This window comes from Aspergillus brasiliensis, assembly GCF_001889945.1.
Source record: "Aspergillus brasiliensis CBS 101740 unplaced genomic scaffold ASPBRscaffold_2, whole genome shotgun sequence".
Lineage (NCBI taxonomy): Eukaryota > Fungi > Ascomycota > Eurotiomycetes > Eurotiales > Aspergillaceae > Aspergillus > Aspergillus brasiliensis.
In genome coordinates, this window is record NW_027137443.1 from 1,772,298 (window position 1) to 1,787,486 (window position 15,189).

Below are 15,189 nucleotides of genomic sequence, written 5' to 3' on the forward strand. Positions count from 1 at the left end.
CGTATGTCACATTCAAGGGCTGACATGCTATCGGACGGCGATGAGAACTCAGCTATTCCGTCGTTCCTAAAAGAGACTGACCATAGAGTACGGAGTAGTTCTCCTGCCTACGTGACACTTTCATTATCCGACTATGAATATACAGCTTTGCCCCAACGATTAAGTAATATTGCCAATGGCTACATGGTATCTTCCCAATTCAATATTAAACTATAGCCTGGGTCTTCAACACGAAAGATGTCAAGTTGGGAAGAAATTTTCAAACAAGCCGAACGAATCACTGAGCAAAAACAGAGAGAGGATATAAGCGAACGGGAAAACGAACTGAAGGTGCACTCAACTACTTATTTTTAAATACCACACATGAAAAGATAGCAGTGGAAGTGCTGATTTTTTCAGTGGTGGCATTCCTCACAGAGTGTCTCCTGCTTGTCCTTCTTCCGCACATACACCTCCCGCACAATATCGCCCTCATGGGCTTTCAGCTCCCATTGCCCGATTCCAGAGCCCTTTGGCGCTACCTTGATGCCACGCCCGCCTCCACCTAGGATCAAGTTCCCAGGTCGGTAATTCGGATTTGTCTGCAGGCGACGCAGTGCAGAAACATGGATTAAAGCATCATCGGGGATGTCGCGAACCTCTCCGCAGGGGAGCGGCCACCGAATCGGCTTCCACGAACCATCTGGCTGTAAGTCCATCCGACGGAATGGAAGGTACTCCATTATGCGCCAGGATATGACGGAGAGCGCCGATAAGCCGGCATTGAACTCCAGACAATCGTGCAAGAAGCCATCTGTGCTAGAAGCAATAAGAGCATCCTGGAAGTCGGTACTCTGCTCGGAGGAATCCTTCTTTCGCTCGTCGCCAGCCAGCTTGAGCATGGGTTGACCATTCACCATTTCATTGTGAATAGGATCGCGACAGAACTCATGCTGAGGGTGCCATCGGCTGTGTTCATTGACTGGGGTATATTGTCCGTCGTATTCTTCGTCGCATTCGAATTCCTTCAACTTCTTCGGGTCAAACTGCAGCCCGGCTTTCTTCGCTTCCTGGACCATCCACACCAAGGGCGCGTGGCTCAGTGGCCAACGCTCGCCTTTTGCACGTTTCCACCCTCCTCCAATGTCGGCGTGACAGCCGGGAAACCATACTTCTTGTATGTCCTGGATTTTCTCGTCCTCTCCATTCAGCTGGCCAGTTGCGAGCTGTATGTTAAGCGATAACTGCCCAGACTGTCCACTCTTAATGGAGTTTAGATCCTCGGTTGACTCTGTCGGTATAGGCATGGCGAGATTCAGACGCATTCCGGGCACTGCAAGGTTGCTGGCACGGTATCTATGAGTATCATGGAGATTCTCGTGAGAGGGGTTGGCACTTCGGTAGACCGACGCTGTCTCTTCCGCGTCGTGTTCAGCGGGTGGCGCGCCATCGTCCGTACCAAGGTTATCGCTGTTGATCCTGAGCACGGGGACATTTTTATTCTTGCGTCTCGCGAGGGGATGACGGAGGTGTTTGATATATTGTCGTCCTCGCTCTTGGATGGGGTGCTTCTTGTCATCATGGCATGGCCGGATTTCAGAAATCAAATCTTGGCGAAATTTGGCTCGTCGCTCATCAATGCTGACCGCATGTCGAATGACTCGGGCCGAGCTTCGGGCGGTATAAGGGAATTTACTTCTCTCCATCCAGGCTGACTCAAACCTGGGAACGCTATTGACCGTATCGAAAAGGCCCATGAACCTGATCCTACTGATAGGTCGACTGAATGTTTCACGGAACGCTTTCATGTAGCGAAACAGCTTCTTCTTCTCTTTCCTCTCCTCGGCATTGTCATCCCGTCGCTGCTGCCATTTGGCGAACGTCTTCCAGGCGAATCGAATCAGCTCCTCATTTCCGGCTTCGAGTAAGCCGATGAAGTCGAGCATCTCGGCCAGAAAACGGGCGATGTAAGATCCTCTACTAAACCCGATGAAATAGATATCGTCACCAGGTTGGTAGTACCTCATGAGGAACTTATAACCGCCCATCACATGCTCGTCGAAAGAAGAGCCAACGGCGGAGTCCTTGGCTTTGAAGTATGCCGACTTGATCTTTTGAATTCGCCCATGGCTAGAAAGGGACTTGCTTGTTACGTAGGTTCCGATACCAGGTTGGTAGTAGTGGAACTGGTGGCTTTTACTCCGGTCGAGCATCTTCAGATTTCAATCGATCAGAATCCGTGAGCGAAGCGATCATAAAGGCCAACTACTCTCTCGCGGGGCCTGCTTGGAGCTTACTCACCCGAAAGATCTTGAGGACATTGCTATCCGACGAATCGCCACTAAACTTGTTCCCAGTACCATCAAAGCAGAGGACAAAATGCTTTGGGACCCGTGCAGGGCCATACGGCGTCTGTGTAGCTTCCATTGTTCTCAACGGATAGGACAGAGGGGCACGTAGCTCAGCCTGTATTCATGCAGTCGCGGCGTGGAGGCGGCTTGATCCTTTCTTTCTAGATATAGGCTAGGTGTCGGCCAGCGTGGAGGTAAGCTTGGTGTATATACTCCGTACGTACAAGGGAGATGGGGCAGTACAAGCCGCTTATGCATGGACGACCAAGACTTCGGCCCTACGCCGCGGCCGTCAAAAGAGGGTGCACGCGGACGCTACCCCCTCCCCTGGAAGATTTTGAGTTCCTGCAGCCTCGGATTTTCTGCCCGTGTTAGTTTTGCTAAGTGGAACACACAAGAAAAGTGGTTGGCGGATGAGGTTGTACCAGCCGACATTCCTGGCAGCTAGTGTGGGAAGGCTGTCACCCACATCTTTTTATTTCCCTTGCCTTTCCCTGCTGTCCAGTCGTTTTTGTTTGGCGAGGATGTACTCCACCGGCCTTGATAACCCTGCGGACGTCAGCTGCGGACTTGCGGAAATCCGTCCAGTCAGCTCAGCCCGTCAGGCATGGTGGCCAGAGTCTAAGACTGCGACTACAGGGGTTCTGCGTATGGCAAATGCCATGCTCCCACTCATAGACCCATCCGGCGATCACCTTCTTCACGGACCATATTTGGCATTATTTGCAACACTAGTTTGTCTTGATGTTCCTACTGTAATGGACGATTGTTAAGCACGACCCATAGGCGGAATCGGGTGTCAGGAATAGATTCTGAGATGGCAGGCCGCCAAGGTCGTGGTGTTAGCACGGCCTTGCCCATTCAGAGATCATCCGACTCCTAATCCAGAGACCCAAGACACGAGGAAGATAATCATTCCCGAGTTTCCCGCCGGTGGGGATAGATCATGGCAGGTATCCAAATTTGATTATGACATAATACGTTTGACGATGTCAGAGTTTTTCTCCGGATCATGGGTAAGCGACCTGTTCGATAATTCTGTACAGGGTCTTTTCCAGGGAAACGATCACTGACTTGAAGGTCCGAAAAATTCCAAGACATACTGCGAGCCTGTGTATATGCACCACTGCAATTGTCGCCCCAATGCACAATCACTGATAGAGCAATCAAACCTCAAAGTCCGAAAAGCAAGGGGTGGATTGAGGGGGAAAGGGTGGCTGGCGCAAATGGTTGTTGATCTTCTCCACCATAGCAGAAAGGAGAGCATTTGGTTGGGAAGAGGATTGCGATGAAGGGAGGCAAAGGCGGACCTGGTAACCGACAGAAAAGTTAATGTCCTGGAATCTGTGATAGACAGAGTTCAGCGTTTCGACAGCCAAGCCAGATGTAGGTCCTCCCACAGTGCAGTCCCAAGGAAGCACTATTGTGAGTAGCTGCAGGGGGAGAAATTCCCGACCAAACAGGAAAGAGTTAAACTCCCACCAAGATGAGTGCTGGACAGTGTCCTGGGGTCATCAGTGCATCAGAGTCATGGCTGGGCTAGGCGACCCACCTGGGACAGCTGCAAGCCTGCAATTGCGACAGCCAGCCGTCCTCGCAGTCCACGACAATAGCACTTGGGCCAAAAAGGTTTCTCGAGTTCGCCGATGAAGACACTGTGGATCATCTATCGTGATCAGCCTAACCGCCTTTGGGGCGGATCGTCCAGCTGAGGGAGGCCTGACCACCTCAGGTATCTCCCGCCCGTGTGGGCCTCGACGCCTGGACGGCCTGAAGGCTGGAGCCTCCACGAACCATTCGGATGCTCCCGATCGGCTCCCATGGGACTGCCTTGACTTCACCACCTTCGGCCTGCCACGGCACACGCTATTGAGGCCATCCCTTCCTATCAGAATTTGGTCAATTACCTTTCCCTAAAGAGTTGTGGGATGTGACAGATAACAAACTTGTTTGCCATGGGTGACCAGATTTTGTTGCTTACGCTCATCCGATGAACCTGTCGCTCTGCCTCGCTCCAAGTTACCCGGATTGAGCTGACCGTCAGCCAGGCCAGCCACAGGTCTCAAGCGCAGGCATGTTTTGACCGGTCGAGACTCACAATCCGGGATGTTCTGTTTTATCCTATCGCTAACTAATGGTTCGTTGTTCACTGGCTTCCGCTAGCAACTACCACATCACACTTTTGTGGATGAGATCGATCAGGCGGCCTCAACATGAACTTCATCAAATCAGCACTATGTGGATCCTCCACCCACGCAGATCCCCTACTTCAAGTTAGCTGGATTGACTGGTCCACTATCTAGCTCATCCCGCGTGGCAGGAAAGTTGTCGTGTCAGTCTCTGCACGTTCTTGGTTGCTTTTTCTCACCTGTCATATCCGGGCCTTACCCTTCAACAGAGAGAACAAGCGGGATCGGTCTTCATGGATGAGACCAGACTACAGTTCTAAGTATGGTATGTGTGAATGGATGCGGCCACTGACATGGAAACTCGACGACACCAAGCCACGAACACCTGAGAAAGTTAAATGAGGATGATCCCGTGTTGCGAACGCGTGGGTACCCTGAAGTCTGTTCTTGATTGGACTCCACTGCAATCCGTGTCGAAATCTTGTCCTTCTTCTACGGACTCCTCACTTCCCTTGGATCCCCGCACCACCCCTACAAACATGCGCCTGTGCCGTGCCTACGCCGTGCACGGTAAAGGTCTGCCCATCACCACCTATCCTATCTATTAGTGTTACCCTTGCTTCTGTGGAAGAGAGGCTGCAGATGGATGAGGTCACCCTGAAACCTCCAATGATCGGTGAGCCGTGTGGGCTGGAGATCCTCTCGGCTCAGATGTCAAGTTCTTTCGAACTTGACGCCATTGGCCAACAATCCGAGGACTAGTTAAGCTGAGATGGGGGCTTAAAGTTCCACAGGCCCACTCCGCCAATCTGCGCTCGGATGAACATGGGAAAGTAGAAATTTCGCCAATAATTTGGCAGCGTCCGGTGTTTTGCTCCGACTGTGGACCATCAAATGCCACCTTGCAATTGGCACCTTGGAGCCGAAGTGGAGATGACCCTTTCCGGTTCCAGTGCTATGGATCTGTTCCAATCGACACAGTTGCTTGGCATCGACAACTCGCCTAAACAGGTTGTAGCATTTCCCTGTGACTATGGCACTAATCCAGTGGGATTTGTTCTTCCCCTCTTTGAAGTACTTACCTCGACAATAGTCTTCATTGGGTTTCCTACTCGTACTGTCTCGGCTGGCGAGGCGGATTACCTTTGCCGCTGGCGTGGCGTCCTGAATCGACTTCAGGTATCCTTTAGGTGATGGAATATGTAGATCATGTACTCTGTACGTATCCCCGCATATCATTTGTTTCCCGTACATTGGGTGATGTCCAACCTTGCACAGCTGAACCACGTTTGTTTCCACTTTGCACACGCCCCTTTATTCGGCCAACCCGACTTGCTCCACTCTTCCCGGGACAAAGGTTCAGCCATCCCAAGGAGATCGTAGCACATTCTCGCGGGGCTTGATCCAAGGATCAGCAGCAGCTTCGATACGGTGCACATGCTAGTGGTGTCGGACAATTACTATTGTCGCCTCGAGGATTCGATGGCTGGGTCCACAACATGGCTGGCACTGTTGATAATTTGCAATTCGACATTGGTTCCAAAGCATATTGACCCCATGCATTGTCTGTTTAAAACCCTATTCTTCCGACGGTTCACAGTCCCAATAGCTTGTGATTGATCTTTTCTTTTCTCCTTTCCCCCTCTCTGCGGCCTCTTTTTTACCCGCATTCTACTCCAATACATTTTAGCTTGCCTTTGTTTGTTCATAAGTTATATCAATTGTATAATCATAATGTTGCGCAGATTCTCTTCAACATTCAAGAAATCGTCGAAAGGCGATCGCGACTCCAAGCCGAATGGAACGCAGGTCAACGGCCAGAAGCGCCAATCGAAAGTGCCAGCGCCGCGCAAATCATCCTCGGATGAGAGTCACAGCGACCATGGCGTCGAGAGTGACGATGGTGTGTCTGTTTTTGAGAAATATGCCCAGGTCTTGCACGCGTCCCGACGCCCTCTGCCGAATCAGAATGGCGATGGCACCTATACTGAGCAGGAACACTCGGGCAGCTTGTTCAAGGACCTTCGCGCCTTGGGCTTCAAGGACATCGGTACTCTGAAGGATCTGATCAAAACGAAGGCCAAGGGGGAATATATTGATGACAAGACCATGCTCATGGAGCGCATCATCCAGGTGAGACAGATAACTCGGGTTCCTTCTTGACTGGGATGGATGCTAATCCTCTCCAACAGCTTGTCAGCAGCCTCCCCGGAAATTCGAAAACCCGCGTCGACCTCACCAACGCCTTTTTGGACGAGCTCTGGGGTTCCTTGCCTCACCCTCCTCTGTCGTAAGTCGAGGCTCGATATTCCTCTTGTATTTGCGCTCGCGCTAATACTCTGCAGCTACATGGGAGAGGAGTATGCCTACCGGTCAGCAGATGGTTCCAACAACAACCCTACACTTCCCTGGCTAGGCGCAGCGGGAACACCTTACGCCCGCTCAATCGCGCCCCTGACTATCCAGCCCGGCGGTTTGCCTGATGCCGGTCTTGTCTTCGACTGTCTTTTCGCGCGCGAGAAGTTCACCCCTCACCCGAACAAAGTCTCGAGTCTTTTCTTCGATTGGGCATCCCTCGTTATCCATGGTTCGCTAGCCTTCCTAGAATTGTGGCAGTAGAACGCTAATCAGCCATCTAGACATCTTCCAGACTGATTACAGAAATTCTCATGTCAACAAGACCTCAGCCTATCTCGATCTTTCGATTCTGTACGGCGATAATCAGGAAGACCAGAACCTGGTCCGGACTTTCAAGGATGGCAAGCTGAAGCCTGATACCTTTTCGGAACAGCGGCTTCAGGCTTTCCCGCCGGCCTGTTCCGTGTTGATGGTCATGCTAAGCAGGTGCGCAATACGTTTCTTGATATACTGAGAGTTTCTAACCGGGCATCAATTAGATTTCACAACTGGGTCGTAGAAGAACTGGCAGCGATCAATGAAAACGGTCGCTTCAACAAGCCCGATCCTCGTCTTGACGAAGAGAAGGCTAAGAAGGCGTGGGAAAAGTATGACAACGATCTTTTCCAGACCGGACGACTGTACGCCATCCCGCAAATCTTACCACTGCAAGCACACAAGTCTGACGGTCTATAGGGTTACATGCGGTCTGTTCATCAACATCACGCTATACGATTATCTGCGCACCATCGTCAACCTGAACCGCAGCAACAGCACATGGTGTCTGGTAAGAAAGCAAATGATCAAGCAACACGTGTCAAGCTGACAAGCACCAGGATCCCAGAGTTCAGATGGAGGGAACCAAGAGTACCCCATCGGGTCTTGGTAACCAGTGCTCAGTAGAGTTCAACCTCGCGTATCGCTGGCATTCTGCTATTAGTGCCAATGATGAAAAGTGGACCGAGGAGATCTACGAAGAGCTGATGGGCAAGCCTGCCGCGGAGGTCTCGATGCAGGAGCTTCTTCTTGGGCTTGGCAAATACGAGAGAGAAATCCCGAAGGACCCGTCCAAGCGTACATTTGCTGGTCTGAAGCGCCAGGAAGATGGAACATTCAAGGACGAGGATCTTGTTAACATCTTGTTCAATGCGATTGAGGACGTTGCCAGTGAGTGTCACTTTTCCAACCAAAAGACGTCAGTTGACTTACCATTTCAGGCTCCTTCGGTGCACGGAATGTGCCCAAGGTGTTGAGATCTGTGGAGATCCTTGGTATTGAACAGGGCCGCAAGTGGAATGTCGGCTCTCTGAACGAATTCCGCAAGTTCTTCGACCTCAAGCCATACGAAACCTTCGAAGAGATCAACTCTGATCCGGAAGTCGCTGACTCTCTGCGTCATCTGTACGAGCACCCAGACTATGTGGAGCTCTACCCTGGTATTGTTGCCGAGGAAGCGAAGGAGCCTATGATCCCTGGTGTTGGTATTGCACCTACCTACACCATCTCTCGCGCGGTCCTCTCCGATGCTGTGGCCCTTGTCCGGGGTGATAGGTACTATACCGTAAGTATTCCAAACATGTCTGCCAGAATCGCTATTGACCATATGTCCAGGTCGACTACAACCCTCGTAACCTCACGAACTGGGGATACAACGAGGTCCGCTACGATCTCAACATCAACCAGGGATGTGTGTTCTACAAGCTCGCGATGCGGGCCTTCCCTAACTACTTCAAGCCTGATTCGATCTACGCGCACTACCCGATGACCATCCCCAGCGAGAACAGGAATATCATGAAGAACCTCGGTCGCGAGTCCCATTACTCGTATGATAGACCCCGTTATACTGAGCCTGTTCCGAACCTGTTGTCCTACGCCAATGCCAAATTGGTCTTGAACAACCAGAAAGACTTCACTGTGCCCTGGGGTGGTATCAGCTCGATCCATGCTGGAAAGGGAGGCGCCGACTTCTGGAGCAAATCATTTGATAATGATCAGTGGAGGAATAGCATCAATGAATTCTACGAGGATGCCACCTTGAAGCTGCTCAACGAGAAGTCTTGCAAGCTTGCTGGTAACAAGCAGGTTGACATTGCCAGGGAGTAAGTATTCGGCACCGAAGGAAGGTATTGACTATGCTAACGAGATCAGCGTCGGAAACCTCGTGCCCGTGCACTTCGTCTCCAAGGTCTTCTCGCTGCCGCTCAAGACCAAGAGCAATCCTCGCGGTATCTTTACCGAACATGAAATGTTCATGATCATGGCGGTGGTCTTCACCTCCACCTTCTTCGATGTTGACCCTACCAAGTCCTTCCCGCTCCAGCATGCTGCCCGCGCGGTTTCCCAGGAGCTGGGCAAGATTGTGGAAGCCCATGTCAAGTCCATCAACCACCCTGGCTTCCTTCACGGTATCATCGATAGCTTCCGCGACGATCACAACGCCCTGAAGGACTATGGAGATCAGCTGATCAAGCGCCTTTTGGAGAGTGGTCTGGGAGTTTCCGATGTGACTTGGGGCCAGATCTTCCCCGCCGCTGTTGAGATGGTTCACACTCAGTCTCAAATGGTGGGTTTTCTTATACTGCATGCGATTGCAAGTGATACTGATATTCGAATAGTTCACCCAAATCATCCACTTCTACCTTACCCAGGGCCAGCAGTATCTTCCGGAGCTCAATCGCCTGGCCAATGAGAACACTGCGGAAGCTAATGACAGGCTCACCCGTTTCTGCCTGGAGGCTGTGCGCCTGAACGGCAACCTGGGCATCTATCGCCAGGCTCAGACCGACATCAACGTGTCTGATGAGACCGGCCAATACAGCATCAAATCAGGCGACAAGGTGTTTGTCGGCTCGGTACGTAATACCCAGACTTGAACCACTGCCATGGCTAATATCATATAGGCGAAGGCAAACCGCGACCCTCAGGCCTTCCCATCGCCTGACGAGGTGCGCCTTGACCGTCCTCTCGACTCCTACCTCCACTATGGCCTTGGCCCCGAGAGTGGCCTGGGTAGGGATGCTACCCTAACTGCGGTGACCGCCATGGTGCGGGTTGTGGTCCGTCTGGACACTCTGCGTCCTGCTCCTGGAGCTCAAGGGCAGCTGAAGAAGCTTCCCCAGGAAGCTGGATTCTCGGTCTACATGCGGGAGGACCATGGCAGCTACTCCCCGTTCCCGACCAGTGAGTACCCTTTTACTTCTGTGCTTGATCGCCTGCTAATTTGGGTTTACTACAGCCTACAAAGTTCACTACAATGGCGATGTGCCGGCACCTAAGCGACAGGTCACGACTGCTTGAGATGATTCAGAGTAAAAAAAAGGAAGCTTGTTGGGTTAAGTGGGTAAATGTGTTTCTATAGGTTCTTCTTTTTTTTTGAGATATCCTTGTTTGTTTTGTCAGAATGCTGTATTTCTTTCGCAGTGTGTGGTAGTGCTTTGTGCCATTTTGAATATACCTGCCAGCGCTTTATTTGTGCATTAGGCGCATATTCTGGAGTGGAACCAGACAGATAGTATAGTATGATAGACTGCTTGACGCCATCACATCCAGCGCCAATGCACAACAGTACGCTACCTGATTCCAATGACCTTTGACAATGACATCCCTGGTGAGTAACATAAACCCTGTAGACAGAACATACGAAAGAAAAAGTATATCAAACCATATCCAATCGCTTCAACCTACTAAGCGCCAGGCCAAGAAAAGCCGAACATTTCACCCACTTATGAATGACACATGGAGATGGGCACACGACCATAAACCCCCGTTGTCCACAACACCTGATTGGAGGGTTTGAGCATAGCGGCTCGTGCCGTCCGGTGAAACCCAAAAAAAGGAATCGTGAGACTGACCCGACGGAGTTGCATGGGTCAGGATCAGGACCAGACCAGGAATAAAGACCCTGTGCGGGTAATGGCGAATGGCGAATGGAAGACACACACAAATGAGTGTCCTCTTGGGGCTTACCAATTGGTGTTCTGCATCATCTACTCCAGGAGATGAAATCAGCCTTACAAGGTCAGATATGAACCGGTTCATACCTGGGTATTTCTCAGCAGAGTCCAGATTGTTGCCTATTGTAATAGAGTTTCGTATTCACGATGCCTTTTTATCTGCAAAAGTTGCCTTTGCTTCTTCTTTTCCAGTCGAAGGAAATGTAAGCCACCTACCCGAATGGGTTCATGAAAAATTACCGCACATGAACCACCACTGCTTCCAAATGTTTCACTCCGAGCCACGAAAATAGCTTAACATCCAGGGTCTGGTTTGGTCTGGTCTCACCCACGGAAAATACACCAATTAACTCACGGGAATTCCAGGATTCACCGTCCCTAACCGCCTCAGCTCAGGGGAAACGCCCGGCGCTAGGTAACTAACGTAGTAGCGCTAAAACCGGCCGAGGGTTTGGGCGGCGCTGTTTGATGGGCGGGCGATCGCCCCGTCTGACCCTCTGACCCTGTCCTGTCCTACCTAACAGTAGTTAACTAACTAAGTAGTAGGCTGTGTCAAATCCTAGTCATTTTTGTGTGTCTCTTTTCTGACTGGGACCCCCGGTCTAGCAGAAAAAGAGCATTGGCACATATTTATCGGGGCGGGTGTCTTGTCTTTGTTTCTTGTCTGGTTCTTCCCGATGTCAATCCCCCATCCATCCATCCATCCACTTCATCCGCATCCGTCTTTACCTGTCAGTCTGACAAAGACAAGCTTCTCACCTGTCACCTGTTGTTCATCTTTTTGCTTTGTTCTTCCTCTCTATTCTCCCATTATTTCTCATCATTCAAACTACGATCATATCAATACCATAAATCAAAATTCACATTTCGATCTACAGACAGTCCAAAATGGTCGCCATCATCACCACCCGCGACCGACCCAAAACTGACTACGAGCGATGGCTTGAACTCCAAGGCGCCGACAACAACGCAGCTGGCAGTGATGATGAAAAGCAATACCATCCGCCAGCACCTCTACCTGTTCCGGAACATGATCAAGATGCGCATGAAAAAGCAGATGCGGATGACAGTCAACATAAATACACCCCTCACGGCACATTCATCCATCATGGGTATCATCATGACCGGCCGGGAGCGTTAGCTGACAACAATAACCTCAACGTTAACCACCATCCTCATGCACGGTTGCCACATCGCTTTGATGGGTCTTTTCCCGGGAACTATGGAGCTGTCGCGATGAAACTGGCTCTGTTGGTTCTGGTGGTCTTGGGGATACTGCGTGCGGTGCGGTATGTTCGAGGCCGACGATATCAGGCTATCCGGTTGCAGAGTCCGAGGACGGTGCAGGGTGGGTTTGGAAGGGAAGGGAGATGGGGGAAAGAGGATTCTAGTTTGATCTAAGAAGGTGATAATAATCTCTGAAAGGTATCGTTATTTTTGCTTGATTTCTACTGCTACTGGTGTTGGAGGAGTTGGAGGATATTCTGTATATACATCTTTCTTGTTGTACTATCATGTTTTTTGTATGTTGTTGATACCTATCTTTGAGGATTATGTGTGTAGGTGCCACACAAATACTACATGATGAATAGATCAACTCCATCATATCGACAATCCAACAATCTCCGACCCAACTCAGAATTGTACTCCTGTACTTTGTCGGCCTTAAGCATTAACCAAGCCCACCCCCAGCCGAGCGACAGCAGCCACTCCGCTCAGCACCGACCCTCATACTACCTGCTGGTTGGCCCACCTTCATATTCCCCCGTCGGGGGCTATCAACTAGTCTATCTCTCTAGTTATCTATCTACTACGGAGTACATAGTAAAATAGAGTCTAAACTTGGAATGGATCTGCAAGGGCCCACTCAATATCAGAAGCTCGGTTCCATTGGATGTCCAAGGCGCTTGTGACTGTGTACTAAACTGGAGTGGTTGAGAAAGGGGATACCATTGTATGTCATTAAGACTGGACAAGTGGGAGGATAACCACCAACTAAATTAGACGGGGGGATTGTTACAGCGGGGCTAGATACTTAGTGCACGGCCGGCTATAATTAGGGGGGAATGAAGGCATATCGTTGCTGTTCCTGGTCGGGTGTTGCCGTTCTCGTTCGGATGCTTAGTACTTGTTATCAATGCTGGATGACGTTGCTGGATGACGCTGCTATTTGATCAAGAATACATTGTTTCATAGCTGCGAACCAGAATAGCGATGATTGTAGAAGCCACACTCTGGTAATCGTCCACAACAAAGTCGAGGCTGGAATACTAACTAATGTTCGGGTCTCGGCTACAGGACGATCGTAATTTTCCGAGTTGTCTGTCGCTCAAACCCCCGAGCCATAAAATGAGGCCCTGGCGCAGCATACAGTGGAGACTGTAGCAACCACTAACTGTCTACAGAAGTAGTACTGGAGGTAGCCAGGACACCGTTCACCTGCTATTTTATAGACCCTGCTTGTGGTGGAGTCTAGCAACGTTACTACCGTCTACTCCAGACACACGAACCAGGATCATGAAGCACTCGTCGGTATGATCTCCTAGCAATTTCTCTTATTACTGCTAAGCGTTAATTCAAGGGATGAAAATGGCTCCGCTGCTCCTACCACCCCGGCCATCATTTGTACTGTGCGCGATGTCCGAGTTCAGCCTTACCCAGCTCAGTATTTGCTCTTGTGAGCGCCGCGCCTGGCAACTTTTGTAGCGAGAGACTTTCTTTCGCTGATCAGATGTCTTAATCAATAGCCATTGGCCATGCCAGAAGTGGGCGCTTAACGACTCCAAACGGCGTAACAGATATGGCCCCCAAGACTCAACACCAGACACGAGACACCAGAGCTGGCAGGCCATTAGCCGCCGAGCAAACCCAAGAGGAACACTAAACAACCATGCTCTAAAAACAGGCCATCTCCATCTTCTCAACGATCATTACCCTCCATGAAACTCAATCAAACATCCCAGTCTGTTTCCTTCCCCCCCCCCCCCGGACATCTACTTTCCCCTCGGTGTAACCTCCTCACCATCACCTACCAAAACAAAGACAGCAAGCAAACAACAAAATGTCCTCCGATAGCAACGACCTCTCCCCTCCATTTGGCTACCCTGTCCGCCGCAACGGCACCTGCTACGACACCGAAAACGACTGCGGTTCAACCTGGGGTCCCTACCGCGAATGCTGTCCCAAGGGCGCCACCTGCGCCCCCGGGAATTGCTGCCACTCCGCCGCAGCATGCGGCAACATTCTCAAACTGGATCCGCATTGTGGGAATACCTCAGCCATTTTGTATTATGAGAAAGATTATTTCTGTTGCTCGGATGGGACGGATGCGTTTGCAAGGGTGTCGAATGGGTTTGTGGGCTGTACGAATGATGTTTCGACGTTGGGGTCGGAGTTTAGTTTGCTGTCGCCGGTTTCGACTACGAGTTCATGTATATTTCTCCTTCTACGGCTTGCTTGAGAGAGTTTCCAAACTAACTGGATTGCAGCTACATCTGCTACTGCATCTGCTACGGCGACATCAGATGCATCCTCATCTACATTAACAGCTGATATTACTAGTGTATCGTCTTCGATAATATCAACAGCGCCACCTACGACAACTGCATCTTCAAATACACAAGGCAACAGAAATACAGGCGCCATCGCGGGCGGGGTAGTAGGTGGTGTCGCTGGCTTAGCACTCATCATCTTCATGATCTGGTTCATGATATCTCGTCGTCTACAGGCCGCACGCAGACAAGCGGGTGATGATGGTGAAATGTCTTCTTCAAATTACTTTGCTGGTCCTCGGGTCAAGAACCATCATCCGAGAGAGCTGCAGGGGGATGCTGCTCCTCCGTCTGTGACTGAGTTAGGGTCTGCTCCGCCGGTTTATGAATTGGGGTCACGTCCTCCTGTGTATGAGTTGGGGTCGAGGCCGCCTGTTTATGAGTTGGCGGGAGGTATAGGTGAAGGGGGGAGGATATAACCATATACCATGTTACATGGGTATACTTATTGTATATATTGCATACTAGTGTTGAATTGATGACATTCAGCGGACTGAGATGATGATCTAATAGCCTTACTCTTGGGGTGATAGTGACATGCTTTACACACCATGACTCGGTCAAGCATAAAAAACTTAACTCTTCCACCATCCATCATCCACAACTCCAACCCAAACCGACCACCAACAGCCAATTCCCTTATTAAGTCCCACACCCAACAACATCATGATCACGATTAAACACAGCAGCGCATAGACTATCCACGAAACACTTCCTCCTCCGTATCAACGACCTCTCGCTTATCATTCGCTCCGCATCGCGCATAGGGATTATCGCAGAGGATGCAGCATCGTTTGGCAATGGATGATTCCTATCATTTTCGTTGCTT

The 15,189-nt window shown here is 50.5% G+C and overlaps 5 protein-coding genes across 5 annotated transcripts; 4 read left to right on the forward strand and 1 right to left on the reverse strand.

Annotated features, from left to right (window-relative positions):
• Positions 1–98: 98 nt before the first annotated feature.
• Positions 99–2,825, reverse strand: ASPBRDRAFT_38389 (T6SS phospholipase effector Tle1-like catalytic domain-containing protein). Its single transcript, XM_067623927.1, has 4 exons — positions 2,800–2,825; positions 2,573–2,675; positions 2,281–2,514; positions 99–2,192 (listed from the first exon to the last, which is right to left on the reverse strand). Exons 3-4 carry the CDS (start codon positions 2,404–2,406, stop codon positions 396–398), a joined length of 1,923 nt encoding a protein of 640 aa, XP_067483277.1. The 5' UTR covers positions 2,407–2,514; positions 2,573–2,675; positions 2,800–2,825; the 3' UTR covers positions 99–395.
• Positions 2,826–6,193: 3,368 nt separating this feature from the next.
• ASPBRDRAFT_51707 (peroxidase/cytochrome P450 family protein) lies at positions 6,194–10,153 on the forward strand (the record flags this gene model as incomplete). The annotated part of the gene is made up of 13 exons (XM_067626782.1): positions 6,194–6,592; positions 6,652–6,749; positions 6,805–7,046; positions 7,099–7,303; positions 7,357–7,497; positions 7,553–7,643; positions 7,693–8,023; positions 8,074–8,417; positions 8,468–8,955; positions 9,005–9,419; positions 9,472–9,708; positions 9,757–10,036; positions 10,092–10,153. The coding sequence occupies 13 exons, from the start codon at positions 6,194–6,196 to the stop codon at positions 10,151–10,153; spliced, it is 3,333 nt and encodes a 1,110-aa protein (XP_067483278.1).
• Positions 10,154–11,522: 1,369 nt separating this feature from the next.
• On the forward strand, positions 11,523–12,227 carry ASPBRDRAFT_38395 (uncharacterized protein). The gene has a single exon (XM_067623928.1). The coding sequence runs from the start codon at positions 11,698–11,700 to the stop codon at positions 12,208–12,210; it is 513 nt and encodes a 170-aa protein (XP_067483279.1). The 5' UTR covers positions 11,523–11,697; the 3' UTR covers positions 12,211–12,227.
• On the forward strand, positions 12,207–12,676 carry ASPBRDRAFT_38396 (uncharacterized protein). The gene has a single exon (XM_067623929.1). It carries the CDS (start codon positions 12,394–12,396, stop codon positions 12,640–12,642), a length of 249 nt encoding a protein of 82 aa, XP_067483280.1. The 5' UTR covers positions 12,207–12,393; the 3' UTR covers positions 12,643–12,676.
• Positions 12,677–13,767: 1,091 nt separating this feature from the next.
• On the forward strand, positions 13,768–14,858 carry ASPBRDRAFT_144456 (uncharacterized protein). The gene is made up of 2 exons (XM_067619225.1): positions 13,768–14,240; positions 14,298–14,858. The coding sequence occupies exons 1-2, from the start codon at positions 13,871–13,873 to the stop codon at positions 14,777–14,779; spliced, it is 852 nt and encodes a 283-aa protein (XP_067483281.1). The 5' UTR covers positions 13,768–13,870; the 3' UTR covers positions 14,780–14,858.
• The last annotated feature ends 331 nt before the right edge of the window (positions 14,859–15,189 follow it).